Below are 15,310 nucleotides of genomic sequence, written 5' to 3'. Positions count from 1 at the left end.
ATTTTATTTATTTACTTAAGAGAGAGAGAGAACACAGAGGGAGAAGAAGACGACTTCCCACTTAGCAGGGAGCCCAATACAGGACTTGCTCTCAGGACCCTGAAATCATGACCTAAGCCAAGGCCAGACACTTAACCAACTGAGCCACCTGACTGAGCCACCCAGGTGCCCCTAGACAGAGTTATTAGACATAGTACCAAAATCACAATCCATAGAAGAAAAAAGAAATTGGACTGCATCATCATTAAAAAATTTTGCTCTGTGAATGACACTGTCAAAATAAAAAGAGCTATAGACAGAGACAAAATATTTGAAAACTACATATATGAAAAAGGATTTATATATAAAGAGCCCTCAACATGCAACAGTAAGAAAACAACCCTTTTTAAAAGCAAGCAAAAGATCTGAAGAGACAATTCGCCCAAGATATGAAGATGGAAAGTAAGTTCACAGCACTAATAATTGGGAAAATGTAAGTCACAAACAAGACAATACCACTACCTGTCATTACAATGGCAAAAACAAACAAACAAGCAAAACCTGACAATGTAAAAGCTGTCTAGGAGGTAGAAAAACTGCATCAGTCGCACACTGCTGGTGGGAATGCAAAAGGGCAAAGCCACTTCAAAAACCAGTTTGAGGGGCACCTGGGTGGCTCAGTCATTAAGCATCTGCCTTCGGCTCAGGTCATGATCCTGGGGTCCTGGGATCAGGCTCTGCATCGGGCTCCCTGCTCAGTGGGAAGCCTGCTTCTCCCTCTCCCACTCCCCCTGCTTGTGTTCCCTCTCTTGCTGTGTCTCTCTCTGTCAACAAAATTAATAAAATCTTTAAAAAAAAAGAGAGAGAGAGAAAGAGAAACCAATTTGACAGTTTTTTTGTTGTTGTTTTTTGTGTTTTTTTTGTCATAGAGAGAGAAGCGAGAGCAAGCACAGGCAGACAGAGTGGCAGGCAGAGGCAGAGAGAGAAGCAGGCTCCCCGCCAAGCAAGGAGCCCGATGTGGGACTCGATCCCAGGACGCTGGGATCATGACCTGAGCCGAAGGCAGCCACTTAACCAACTGAGCCACCCAGGCGTCCCAATTTGACAGTTTCTTAAAAAGTTAAACATACACTTACATATGACCTAGCAATCCCACTCCCAGGGAGTTATCTAAGAGAAATAAAAACTTCATGCTCCCACAAAAACCCACATGTAACTCTACTCATCATCGCCAAAGACTGGATACAATCCAAAAGCTCTTCAACTGGTGAAAGGAGAAACTGTGACACACTCCGGAGCAGTCTTCAGCCACAAGAAGGAATGAACTACTGATATATGGAACAACACAGGCAAGTTTTACTCACATTCTGAGAAAGGCAAAACTACAGGGACAGAGAACAGTGTTTAAGGATGGGGAAAGTGCTTAACTACAAAGGGGCAACATGAGGGAATTTTGTGGGGGGGTGATGGAACTGCTGTGTGACTCTATGCACTTGTCTAAACTTCTAGAGGCACCTGGGTGGCTCAGTCGGTGAAGTGTCTGCCTTCAGCTCGGGTTATGATCCTGGCATCCTGGGACACAGCCCCCTCTTTGGGCTCCCTCCTAAGCGGGAAGGCTGCTTCTCCTTCTCCCTCGGCCCCTCCCCCAAACTGTGCTCTCACACACACGCATGCACACTTTCTCAAATGAATAAAAATTCTTTAAAAAAAAAACCCTTATAGACACATGCATCACAAAAAGTTAATTTCATTGTACGTAAATTTAAAAATAAGTATTATTTTTTAAGTTCCAGAATCTTCTCTAAATCTATGGCTGTTCTTTCTTGAGTTTCAGCAACTGCCTAGAGACTGAATAAAACAAATCCCAACAGCAGATTTTCTAAATTTAAATCTGATTCACACAGAAAAAAGTTAAGTCAAATTAAGAACATACAAAATCTAAGTAACACCTCAAAAATTAGTAGCAACTGAATAGAAACTGGATCCTACATGCCTGTATCATTAATTTATGTAACTCTACATTATTTTTATCTATGTATTCTAGTTCTTTATTTTACTGTATCTCAAATATTTTCTTTTTTTCTTTAATACGTAAGATTGGTATAGGATCACAGTTTTCCATGAGGAACTCCTTCATATGCAACAAATACTACAAAGACCAAGTTAAGAACACGGAGGGCATGGGGAGATGGAAAGTAGAAGGAAGTTGGGAGAAATCGGAGGAGAGAGATGAAGCATGAGAAACTGTGGACTCTGAGGAACAAACTGAGGGTTTTGGGGGGGTGAGGGTTGGGTGAGCCTGGTGGTGGGTATTAAGGAGGGCATATTGCATGGAGCACTGGGTGTGGTGCATAAACAGTGAATTCTGGAACACTGAAAAGAAATTCCAAATAAATAAATAAATAGGGTTAAAAAAAGAGTTAGTGATGTTATGAAAATTCAAAGAAAAACACTGCTCTTCTTTCAAGGAGAAAAAAAAGAAATTTTCATAACATCTATCTTGCCTGCGTGTATTACTAAAATCTTTAAATTGTGTGTTCAACCATCTTCTCTAATTGGCCCCACACAACCACATCATAAGCCAGCCTGGCTTCATCCTACTAAAACTCCCAATCTACCACCATTTCTTCCAAAAATTAAGTAAGCCAGAATCGTGAAACACAATATTATGATTAAGATGCTTTGGATTTCAATTAGATCTGGACAACTTGGAGCAGTCTTTGGAGATTCAGTCTCATAGGAAAGGAAACTAAATAGACAACATCAAGAAAGCCAAAGCTTCCCTCTGAAGAAATGAAGTTAAATTCACTTGTTGTAAAAGTTTGGATGACTCAAGAGAAGTTACTGGACCTTTTTTCAACCTCTACATTATTATGGTTTCCAGGAAACGTTTTAAATACACCAAACAGAATAAGGTCTGACAACTAAATCTCTTTAGAAACATAAAAACTCTTGAGGCAAAAGACTTTCTCAAGAGACCAACATTAGGACACTGCGTTATTGCAGGTTTTTTAATCCTTGTGTTTACAAATGATCTGAACATCCCAAGTAGAAAATAAAGTATGTGTTTAGGAAATCCAACATATTGAACTCAAAGATGATTTTTTTTTCTCTAACTACGACAAACCTCAGGTTAGGAAACAAAGCACTAACGCAAAAAGAAACATCTGCCAAATTAAGATTTAGGGGGAAAAAAGGCAAAGCAAACTTGGAAACTTCATTTCCAAGAGGGTCTCTCCTTGTCATTCTTACAGATTTTGCTAAAAAGTCAGACAAAAAGCAGGCCACTAATGATGATTTAAAGTCAGTTTCAGTAACACATACTTAGACAACCTGGTCTTCCAAATGTTTTTTCAGGATCCCACATATTCAAGTTCGTTATTGTCCCTAAAGTCCTCATTCTTATTATCTCCTTACATAAAATAAACCCAAACCCAAATGGCAAGGTATGTTTGGGGGCTTTCACTTCTGTTGTTTCCTATATTTGTTTAATTTCCTTTCTCCCATTTCAGCCTGTGACAAGTACTGTGCCATCTCACCACAGGGCAGCTTGACAGAAGACCCTGGGTGGGTCTGGGCAACCCCTGCTCACCAAACTGCCTGGCCTTGGCATGGTGATGCTTCTGCCCACTGGAGAGGTGCCTTTTTTCTTTACCCAAAAGTACCACCTGCTCACCCAAAGGAATCACCACAGTGCTGTGCCTTCCCAAAGAGAGTCCTTTCTCTTAAGAGGGAGGAACAAAGAGCCAGGGGAATACAACAACACAGAATTCTTGCCCTTTTTTCCCATGATTCTTTAGTCTTTCAAAATTAAATTTTTAATTTTTTTTTAATTTTCGTTTTTTTCTTTTTCTATATTTTGAAATTTTTCCTCTTTCCTATTTCAACCTATCTTAACTATTTTATCTTATCAATACCTTTTTTAAAAAATCCTTTTTAATTTCCATTTTTATAGTCATATCCTATCCCTTCATTGTATTTAACCATATTTTTTATATACATGTAAATTTTTCTTTCTTTAAAATTTTGGGATACAATTTCCTCTAACATACTAAAATATAACATAAATATAGCATATGGCTTTGTTGTAGTCTCCAGCCAGATCATACTTTCTCCTTTTTTTTTTCTTTTTTCAACCAAGTGCTTATCTTATCAATTCCTTTGCTAAAATCTTTTCTAATTTTCATCCTTATAGTCATATTCTATCCCTTCATCATGTTTAATTCTTACTTATAAACATTTATGTTTTTCATTCTTTAAAATTTGGGGAGGCAGTTTCTTTTTTTTAAGATTTTATTTATTTATTTGACAGACAGAGATCACAAGTAGGCAGAGAGGCAGGCAGAGAGAGAGGATGAAGCAGGCTCCCTGATGAGCAAAGAGCCCAATGCGGGGCTCGATCCCAGGATTCTGGGATCGAGCCCAATGAGGGGCTCGATCCCAGGACCCTGGGATCACGACCTGAGCTGAAGGCAGAGGCTTTAACCCACCGAGCCACCCAGGCACCCCAGGAGGCAGTTTCTTCTAACAGACCAAAATACACCCAAAATCAAGTGTGTGGCTCTGTTCTATTCACCAGCCTAATCATATATTTTTTCCCCTTTCTTCTCCCCCTGGTTTCAGGTTTCTTCCAATTTGGTTAGTGTATATTTTTCTGGGGTCATTGTTACCCTTTTGGCATTTTGTTATGTCATTCATCTGTTCTTCTCTGGACAAAATAACAAGACAGAAAAAAAAAACTAAAAAAAAAGAAAAAAAAAGCAGTACAGACTGCTGGGGACCTAATCAATATGGACATTAGTAAGATGTCAGAACTAGAGTTCAGAATGATGACTATAAAGATGCAAGCCAGGCTTGAAAAAAGTATAGAAGTTACTAGAGAATCCCTTTCTGGAAAAATAAAAACTCCTTTCTGGAGAAATAAAAGAACTAAAATCTAACCAAGTTGAAATTTTAAAAAAAGCTATTAATGAGATGCAATAAAAAATGGAGACTCTTACTGCTAGGCTAAAAGAGGCAGAAGAGAGAATTAGTAATATAGAAGATCAAATGATGGATAATAAAGAAGCTGAGAAAAAGAGAGACAAACAACTACTGGATCATGAGGGGAAAATTCAAGAGATAAGTGATACCATAAGATAAAACAATATTAAATAATTGGGATCCCAGAAGAAGAAAGAGAGAGAGGACAAATTATAGTAGAGAATTTGGAGCAAATTATAGTAGAGAATTTCCCTAATTTGGTGAAGGGAACAAGCATCAAAATCCAGGAGGTACAGAGAATCCCCCTCAAAATCAATAAAAATAGGTCAATACTCCGTCATCTAAGAGTAAAACTTAAAGGCTCAGAGTCAAAGAGAAAATCCTAAAAGCAGCTCAGGACAAGAAGACTATAAACTACAAAAGTAGAAATACTGATTGGCAGCAGACCTATCCACAGAGACCTGGCAGGCCAGAAAGGACTAGAATCATATATTTAGAGCACTAAATGAGGAAAAAATATGCAGCCAAGAGTTCTATATCCAGCTAGGCTGTCACTGAAAATAGAAGGAGAAATAAAAAGCTTCCAGGACAAATAAAAACTAAAACAATTTGCAAGCACCAAACCAGCCCTACAGGAAATATTGAAAGGGGTCCTCTAAGCAAAGAGGGAGCCTAAAAGTAACAGACCAGAAAGGAACAGAGACAATGAACAGGCACCTTAGAGGCAATACAATGGCACTAAATGCATCTCTTTCAATAGTTAGTCTGAATGTAAATGGGCTACATGCCCCAATCAAAAGACACAGGGTATCAAAATGGATTAACAAAAAAACAAAAAACAAAAAGCAAAATAAGACCAGAGCGCCTAGGTGGCTCAGTGGGTTAAAGCCTCTGCCTTTTGCTCAGGTCTTGATCCCAGGGTCCTGGGATCGAGCCCTGCATCAGTCCCAGGGTCCTGGGATCGAGCCCTGCATCGGGCTCTCTGCTCAGCAGGGAGCCTGCTTCCCCCTCTCTCTCTGCCCACCTCTCTGCCTACTTGTTATCTCTGTCTGTCAAATAAATAAATAAAATCTCTAAAAACAAACAAACAAAAACAAGACCCATTGACATCCTTCTGCAAGAAACTCATTTTAGACCTGAAGACACCTCCAGATTTAAAGTGAGGGGGGGGAAAACAATGTACCATGCTAATGGACATCAAAAGAAAGCTGGGGTGGCAATCCTTAAAATAGACAAATTAGATTTTAAGCCAAAGACTATAATAAGAGGTGAGGAAGGACACTATATCACACTTAAAGGGTCTGTCCAACAAAAAGATCTAACAATTTTAAATATCTATGCCCCTAACATGGGAGCCTCATTATATTAATATATAATAATATATACTAGTATCTATAAACCAATTAATAACAAAATCAAAGAAACACAGCGACAATCATATAATAATAGTATGGGACTTCAACACCCTACTCACAGCAAAGAACAGATAATCTAAGCAGAAGATCAACAAGGAAATAAAGGCTTTCAATGATACATTGGACCAGATGGACATCACAGATACATTCAGAACATTCTATCTCAAAGCAACAGACTACACATTCCTCTCTAGTGCAAATGGAACATTCTCCAGAATAGATCACATCCTGGATCACAAAGTAGATCTCAACTAAAAAATTTTAAAAAGTTGACTTACAGCAGAAAAGAGTAATATACTCTTAATAGCTGTTCTACTTCTATGACTTGATCATCAATATATCACTAATATTTGATGGTTTGAGGTGCCTCGTTAGCGCAGTAGGTAGCACGTCAGTCTCATATTTGATGGTTTGACAAAGGACAGACTGGGAGGAAAAAATTAGTGATTCAATAAAGTTTTTATTATTAGTCAAAGAAATTGTGGAAGTGGGGTGCCTGGGTGGCTCAGCTGGTTGAGCATCTGCCTTTGGATCAGGTCATGATCCTGGAGTCCCAGGATCAAGACCCACATCAGGCTCCCTGCTCAGCAAGGTGTCTGATTCTCCCTCTGCCTCTGGCCCTCCCTTCACTCCTGCTCTCTCTCACTCATTCTCTCGAATAATTAAGTTTTTAAAAATCTTAAGAGGAAAAAGTAACTATGGAAGGAAAAAAAAGAGTAGGATCAAGACACAAAACAATTTTAAGAAATGTATTTGAATCCTTGCCAAGCTGTGTCATTGATGAATCTTTCAGTATTATTTCTCTGTCAGGGGAATGAGTAGGTGTGGGGAAGAGCAGAGCTCAGAAAGTCTTTGTAGCTTGCTCCCCACTGGAATTTAGGGACCCCACACATGCTCAGAGTAGATATTTGAGGACCAGGTCAGAGATGACTTAAATTTACCCACCAGCTTCCTGAAAGGCTGACAAAATTGGTTTGTTAATGATTTACACTATGCAAATCTGAGAGGAAGGAATATTCTAGATCCCGATGTTTAACAGAATTTTTATCCTCTTATTTCACTAAGGTAGGATGAGTCTCTCTCCCCGGAAAGACAACCCAAAAGGCTGACCTTGGACTGAATAAACAGAATGAACAAATCCTCACTATACCTTCAAAATGTGCTCGTTGGACACCTTGTCATCAGGGGACACATACAACCGGATGAACACAGAATTGCTGTATTGACCACGAAACGTTGCAAGAGTATGCAAGAGACTGAACTTCCTCTCCGACCAAATACCTTCGGGACCAATGTTAGATTCGAGCACAGGCCAGCGGAAAGGGGAATGTCGCAGGATGTGTAGCAATGGTTTGGCATCTGCTTTTTCGATCGCTTCTGAAAGGGAGCAAATACAAAGAAAGAGTTAGAATTGCAGATTGGATCACCAAACTAGAATGCAAGTACATCTTCTTAAAGAAAATTCCCTATAAGACCCCAACTTCACATTTCACCTGTTAGAGAGAGATGCAGTGGACTGAGCAGGACCACAGAGACAGAACTAGCTATGGCTCACACTTCAATGTGACTGCCTGAACCAGGTATTCTTGCCAGGAAAGCGGACTACAGAAGCTGCTGGATATTCCCGACAAGAAAAGATGGGCTTGTTACAGCCCAATGAGTGATATTAGGCTGAGCATACCCTGCAAGATATAGGGTACTTTCCTAAGTAAAAGAAACCATTCAGTAAAACCAACCACTCCCCAATACACGTGAATTAATGCTTCCAGACTCCTTGACCGTCTATTATCACACTCTTCCAGCTCACCAAATAATACCCCAAATTCTAAACAAGGTAACACACTTCCCACAGGCACTGGCTTCTCTTCCTACAGTGGTCTTGAGGAAACACACCAGATCAAATGGCAAGTGTTAACCTTAACCCCAATCAGACCCAAGACGCCAAGACAGGCCCAAGACACCCACCTAAGATGTCTGTTAGGCTGATGGAGAAGCAGAAGGAGCCTGGCCCACCTGGGAATCAGGATTGTCCTAGGCCTGGGTAAGCTTCTGTGGGATACAGCAATACTCCCAAATGCCCCCTCTCCCAGGCTCCCTCTCACACCGGACAGGGCCTCTAGATTCTCATTTCCACACCACATATGGTGGGGTTTGCCCTCCTGACCCTACCCAAGTTTCTCATGGAGGAACTGCTATGTAAGGAATCCAAGCCAAAGAAATAAAATTATTTTCTTATTTTTTCTATCAAGCCAGCAACAGAACATTAAGACAGGGAGAGTCAAGATTCAGTCCTTGAGAATTGTTCCCTTTCTCAAACAACACTTTTAAACATTAATCGGAATCTTAGTAGTTCTCGTTTTCCTTAAAGAACATCTTTAAACATTAATAGAGTCTCTGAAGGATAGGGTGTTAAATATTTCAGTTATTTTCTTTATTACTCACTCTCATTCATGCAAGATGAATAAAGGATTTTGGCTTTCTGTATGGCTTCGGTGTCCCGCCTTCTACTGATAGATTTCTCCAAAAGGGCTGGGAAGGTTAAGAAAGGATTCATTAGTATCCACCCATACAAGGTGCAACTTAGAGGTCATTCCATAACCACAGTCCCGGCCTCCGGATAATTAAATGTAAAGACAGACAACCCTGGAAAAGATACATCTATAAAAGATATACAGACAGCACGACCAAGTCCAAGTTGCTTGAGGTTCAAATAAAAAAAAAATTAACCTTCTCTTTTGCCAGGTTCTCTTAATTCAGAGAAACCTGAAGTTCAATTTCCGACTCAGACTGGACCTGCTGCAGGGGTTAATGTTTTTGCCACCTACATAAAAAGAAACAGAATTCATTTATTCAAGAACCAAAAATAACTGAATTCTGTTCTTTGTTTCTGCACGGAGTAATATTCTCAAAGGACGCAATTTCATCAGGGTCGGGTTTCTTAAGATTTCCTCACCGCCCAGCCTCTCCAGGAGGTCACCTGGAGGAAATTGCCCATTAGAAGTTTTATTCGATGTTGCATAAACATGCTGTGGACATGGGAGAAGTTGTTTAGACAGGAAATGGAGAGGCAAGATTGGAAAGCCTACCCAAATTGCCTGAAAACTTGTCCATTTCCCCATGCGGAGTCCTGGCCATTGAAATGAGGTCATGTGTATAAAATGGCTGTCAGCGTAGACATGAGCCCACCCAGAAAGTGATGTGCACTTTGTAACATCACTGATGCTCTTGCTTGAAGGTGGAAACTGGCAGCTTTCATGATTAAGGGGAGAAGGAGGGAAAGGCAAGACTCAATAAAAACTGCTCCCCCTCCCCGCCAAAACACACCTTGGATGTACCGGCGAGTGCTCATTTACCTACATGGAGCCAAGAGGAAGCATCCCCGAGCAGTACCACGGCACTGCCGACATGGAGCTGTGGCAGCCTGCTGCTGTCAAGGCATGTGGACTTTATTTCTGAAACAACCCAGCTGCCTCCCAATGACGGCACAACAGATGCCCCCATTGTATTCTGAAGAGCTTCAAGATACATACAATGGAGAGTGCTGATCCAATTAATAATTACATATATCCTGAAGAGGAATCTCCACTTCTAAACTAGAAGTTCTACCTTTCAAAACAAAACAAAAAAAAAAAGGCAATCCAGAGCTCCTGACCAGTTTTTTATCCACACTTGTATATCAACCAAGTCCAACGAACTCCACAGATTCAAATAAAATAAATTGAGTTGGATGTGGGTGTTTTCAATTGTTTTGACTTGTTTGGTGTTTCTTATGTATTATCACAGCAATAAAAGCAAGATAACTAGCCCCAAGGATCGAGAAGGAAGATTGTTTTCTTTTTTTAATAAACACAAAGCTCTAAAACCATACTCACATACATTTCTATTCAAATCAGATCAGGTGCCTTTCCACTGTATTACTTCCACAGTCGCTGGACTGTTGGGGAGACACATTTGGAAGTAAATAATCCAAATTCCATTTAGGGATGTGATGTTCTTCTGATGCTATAAACACTCCACAGATTGTAAACAACAATGCCCTGAGGACCCAAACAAGCCTTGGGAGCGAAAGAACTCAAAGTAGTACGTATGTACCTGAGTGTGCACCCAAGGCATTCTGTGTATGACAAGAAGGTAAAAAGAGGACATGCAGTACTAAGTAGGGCATTCCCAAAACCCTAACAGCGCACAAATATCAATAATTTGTTAAGGCACATCCCAGGGATACCATGGGTTCAGTTTCAGATTACTGCAAAAAAGTGCATATTGCAATAAAGCGAGTCAAATTAATTTTCTGGCTTCCCAGTGCATACAGAAGTCATGTTTACACTGTATCAGCAGATGATTAAATGTGCAATAGCACCGTGTCTAAGAAACAATGTAATACCTTAATTTTAAAAAATACTTCATTGCTACAAAATGCTAACCATCATCTGAGTGTTCAACTCGTTACATTCTTTTTCGCTGGTGGAGGGTTTTGCCTAGATGTGGATGGCTGATGACCGATCAGACTGGAGCTTGCTGAAGGTTGCGGTTGCTGTGGTAATTTCTTAAAATAAAACAACAGTGAAGTTTGCCACATAGATTGGCACTTCCTCTCACAAACTATTTCTCTGTAGTATGAGATGCTGCTTGATGGCATTTTATCCACAGAACAACTTCTTTCAAAACTAGAGTCAAGACGCTCCCTGGTGGTCTAGTGGTTAGGATTTGGCGCTCTCTCAAAACTAGAAGTCAATCCTCTAAAACCCTGTCACCACATTATTAACTAAGTTTATGTAATTTTCTAAATCCTTGGTTGTCATTTCAGACCTTCACAGTGTCTTTGCCAGGAGTAGATTCCATCTCAAGAAGCCACTTTCTCAGGGCGCATGGGTGGCACAGTCAGTTAAGCATCTGACTCTTGTTTTCAGCTCAGGACATGATCTCAGTGTCGTGAGATCGAGCCCCACATTGAGCTCTGCACTCAGCAGGGAGTCTGCTTGAGATTTTTCCTCCCTCTCCCTCGTCCTCTCCCACTCGTGCTCTCTCTCTCTCAAATCAATTAATTAATTTTTTAAAAAGACAAAACCACTTTCTCTGTTCATCTATAAGAAAAAACTCCCCATCCATTCAAGTTTGATCATGGCATGATGTCAATTCAGTCACACCTTCAGTTTCTACTTCTGGTTCTAGTTCTCTTGATATTTCCATCACATTTGAAATTACTTCCTCTCCTCAAGTCTTGAACCCCTCGAAGGCACTCATGAGGGATGGAATCAGCTTCTTCCAGACTCCTGTGAGTGTTGGTATCTTGACTTGTTCACAAGGATCACACATGTTCTTAATGTCATCTAGAACAGTGAATCCTTTCCAGGAGGTTTTCTATTTGCTGTCCCCAGAGCCATCACAGAAATCACTACCTGTGGCAGCTATAGTCTTATGAAACCTATTTCTCAAATAATAAAACTTGAAAGTGAAAATGATGCCTTGATCCACGGGCTGCAGAGTGGATGTTGTGTTAGCAGGCATGAAGGCAACATGAATCTCACTGCCCATTTCCATCAGAGCCCTGGGTGATCAGGTACACTGCCATTGAGCAGTTCTAAGTTTTTTCTGAGCTACCAGAACTCAATAGTGCACTAAAATACTCACTAAACTACGTGTGAACAGATGTGCTATCATCCAGGCTCTGCTGTTCATTGAGAGCACAAGCAGGGTAGACTTAGCATAGCCCTTAAGGGCTGTGAATGGTCAGAATAGTCAGTAAGTGCTGGCTTCAACTTAAAGTCACCAGGGCTGCCTCAGCCCCCTAATAACAAGAAAGCCTGTCCTTTGAAGCCTTGAAGCCAGGCACCAGCTTCTCCTCTCTAGCTATTAAAGTCCTACATGGTTTCTTCCTCTATATAAGGCTGTTCCATCTACACCGAAAATGCATTGTGTAGAGTGTAGTCACCTTTGTGAATCATCTCAGCTAGATCTTCTGGAGAACTTGGATACCTGGGTAACTGGGTAACACTGCTTCACCTTATATCAGGGAGAGAGCTTCTTTCCTTAAACTTCATGCATCCACTTCTGCCAGTTTCCAACTTTGCTCCTGCAGCTTCCTCACCTTTCTCAGCCTCCACATAATCCAAGAGAGTTAGGGCCTTGCTCTGCATTAGGCTCTGACCTATGGGGATGTATACGATGGCTGGCTTGTCATCTTCTGTCCAGACCACTGCAACTTCCTCCAGATCAGCAAGAAGTCCGTTTTGCTCTCTTATCATTCATGTGTTCCCTGGAGGAACACTTATCATTTCCTTCAACAATGTTTCCTTTGCATTCACAACTTGGTGACCATTCAGTGCCAGAGTCCGAGGTCTCAACATTATCTTCCTCACTAGGCTTAATCATTTCTAGCTTTGATTTAAAGTAAGAGATGTGTGAATCTTCATTTCACTTGAACACTTACAGGCCACTGTAGGGTTATTAATTGGCCTGATTTCAATATTGTTGCGTCTCAGAACAGGGAAGCCTGAGGAGAGAGAGCAAGATGGGCAAAGAGCCAGTTGGAAGAGCAGCCAGAACGCACACAACATTTATCAATTAAGTCTGACATCTTCTATGGTTCGTGAGGCCCCAAAACAATTACAATGATAACATCAAAGCTCTCTGATTGCAGATCACCGTAACAAATATAAGAGTAATGAACAGGTTTGAAATATTCTAAGAATTACCAAAACATGGCATGGAGGCATAATGTGAGCAAACGCTATTGGAGAAAATGGCGCCACATAGATTTGCTCCCTACAGGGTCACCATAAACCATTACTTTGTTAAAAATGCAGTACCTGCCACCCCTAAGAAAGAGAAGTCCCATAAAGTGAGGTAACCCCTGTCTGTGTCAAAATTCTGTCTTCTGTACCAGAACATGGCTTTTAAAACAAATTCAGCTATCCGAGGTTACTTGGCAAACCCTTTCCCTTCTCCTCACCTCCTCATGCCCAAGCAGGCGGGAGAGCATTGATATGCAGACAGTGTCCTGGCAATCAGCTGGCGGCATCCATTTTCTGTATCTCTGTATTTGAATTAGTGGTAAGAGCAATAAAGCCTGGAGAGTAATTAATGAGCAGAAAACAAAGGCTGCCTATCAAAGGCAATTACGCAAGTTATTAAAATGTCCCTAAAGCGCTGAGAAGGGCTCCTGGGTCACCCACACAAGGGCATTGCCATCATCCTCTGTGTTGTTTCTTGGACCATTTCTCAATCCTCACCCTCTTCCAGGTATTCTTAACCATATTACAACAGAAAAGGAAAACTCCAGTTCATAAAAACGTATCATGCACCAAACCTGAGACTATAAAGCTGGATTCAAAGTGCTTCTGATCATCAAATTCGAACAGAGCACAAAAATATTATGTATTTTTTCTCATTAATCTTAATCAAATAAAATCATCAAATTCTTCAATATAATCCAAGTTCCCCACTTTTCTGTGTATGGTTAGTGTATTTTGTGTCCCATTTAAGAAACCTTTGCCTGTCCCAATCATAATGCTATGTTTTTTACAGAATCCTTATTGTTTCACATTTGGATCTACAGTCCACATAGAATTAGTTTCTGCCCATGGTGTGACAGTCATGCCTTTGTAACACAACCCTGGCTTCATAGGGTACACCTAGAGGGAGAATTTTAATGAAGAAGGTACTTTTGGTCATTGGGTCAAGTCCTGTGAGATGAAAAGTAATCTCGGTACATAAAATTGGCATCCACAATGACTAGTCTAAGTTAAACTGAGTAGTCTGAGGGGCAGGGACTGGGTCCCATTCATCTTAAGCACCCACGGCCTACTGCTTGGCGTGGCTGGTGCTCAGTCCACAACTGCAGAGCTGAATTCCTGAAAAGGTTAAGTCTAAGAGTTTTTCACCCAAGAGAAAAGGAACTGTAAGAAGTTGCACTTCTTTCATTATTGCTTGTTATAATCAGCAATGTCCCGATTACACAAACATCCACAATATGCTTTTCTCACATCCTAGTCTCTGTATCATACAACGAAATCCAAGACTTCATTGGTTTTCATGAACACCAGGTTTTGGGATTCCTAGGTTTCATCTTACCAGTGGTCTCAGTTCAGCTATCTACATCCTGGTCTTCCATTTGGGGGTAAATACTTAGTTGGCATTCAACTTCCTTTAAGTTCAGAAGCTGAGACAGGACCACCAATCTTTCTCATTCATTTCACTTCTCCTGCTGAGACAGGGCCTTTATTGGGGGCTCTGGAACAGGAGAAGAGCATTCCAAAGAAAGGCCAGACTCCTGAAGACTCAGAAGTCCCCTAGTAAGTCAAGAGCTCACAACAGTCAAACGCAGCTCAGGCCAGTCATTTGAAGTTTCTACTATATTTAAGACCTTTTCACCTAAAACCATTTTCAAACATTTCACGTGCACAAATGAGGCCAATGAGCAAACACCTCCCAAGAATCTCGGGGCTGAGCTGATGCCGTTTGAAGGAGATGGCCTCAGAGCACAGAGACTCTATCAAAACCTGCTCCTTTGTGTTCTCTGTCCCCACCCCGCAACCCTGCTATGTGCCTGGGCTACAGGGAATCCTCCGGCTACCGACTAGGAGGCCGAGGGATGCTGAAGCTGGGGACCTGATGTGCTTAATGCAAACAGCAACTGCATCCTAAAACCTTCCCATCACATGTCATCAATGTGAATTCTCGACCTCACCGTAGATTATGCCAACACTTCTCCCTTAGAAGGAAGGGGGAGAGTATCTTCTAAGTCTACATACAAGGGGAAAAAAAACAGGAAAAATCAAAACACTGACAAGTCGAATCCACATTCTAAGGGAAGTTACGTCCTTCAGCACCTATGCAACAAGCACAATGTTCTCTAGAAATTATGTATATATATATATTTTTTTTAAACAATTTTATTTATTTATTTCACAGAGAGAAAGACAGCGAGAGAG

General features: G+C 40.8%; 1 protein-coding gene across 1 annotated transcript in view; it reads right to left on the bottom strand.

Moving 5' to 3' along the window:
• PHEX (phosphate regulating endopeptidase homolog X-linked) overlaps positions 1-15,310 on the bottom strand; it is a 204,100-nt gene that overhangs the window by 157,415 nt on the left and 31,375 nt on the right. Inside the window, exons 4-5 of the mRNA XM_032330228.1 lie at positions 8,820-8,906; positions 7,528-7,754 (exon numbers count right to left, since the gene is read on the bottom strand). Coding sequence (XP_032186119.1) covers positions 7,528-7,754; positions 8,820-8,906 — 314 coding nt within the window. The remainder of the gene's footprint in view (positions 1-7,527; positions 7,755-8,819; positions 8,907-15,310) is intronic.

Source organism: Mustela erminea, chromosome X, assembly GCF_009829155.1.
Source record: "Mustela erminea isolate mMusErm1 chromosome X, mMusErm1.Pri, whole genome shotgun sequence".
NCBI lineage: Eukaryota > Metazoa > Chordata > Mammalia > Carnivora > Mustelidae > Mustela > Mustela erminea.
The sequence above is the reverse complement of the archived record's forward strand: the minus strand, read 5'-3'. Positions and strand labels throughout refer to the sequence as shown.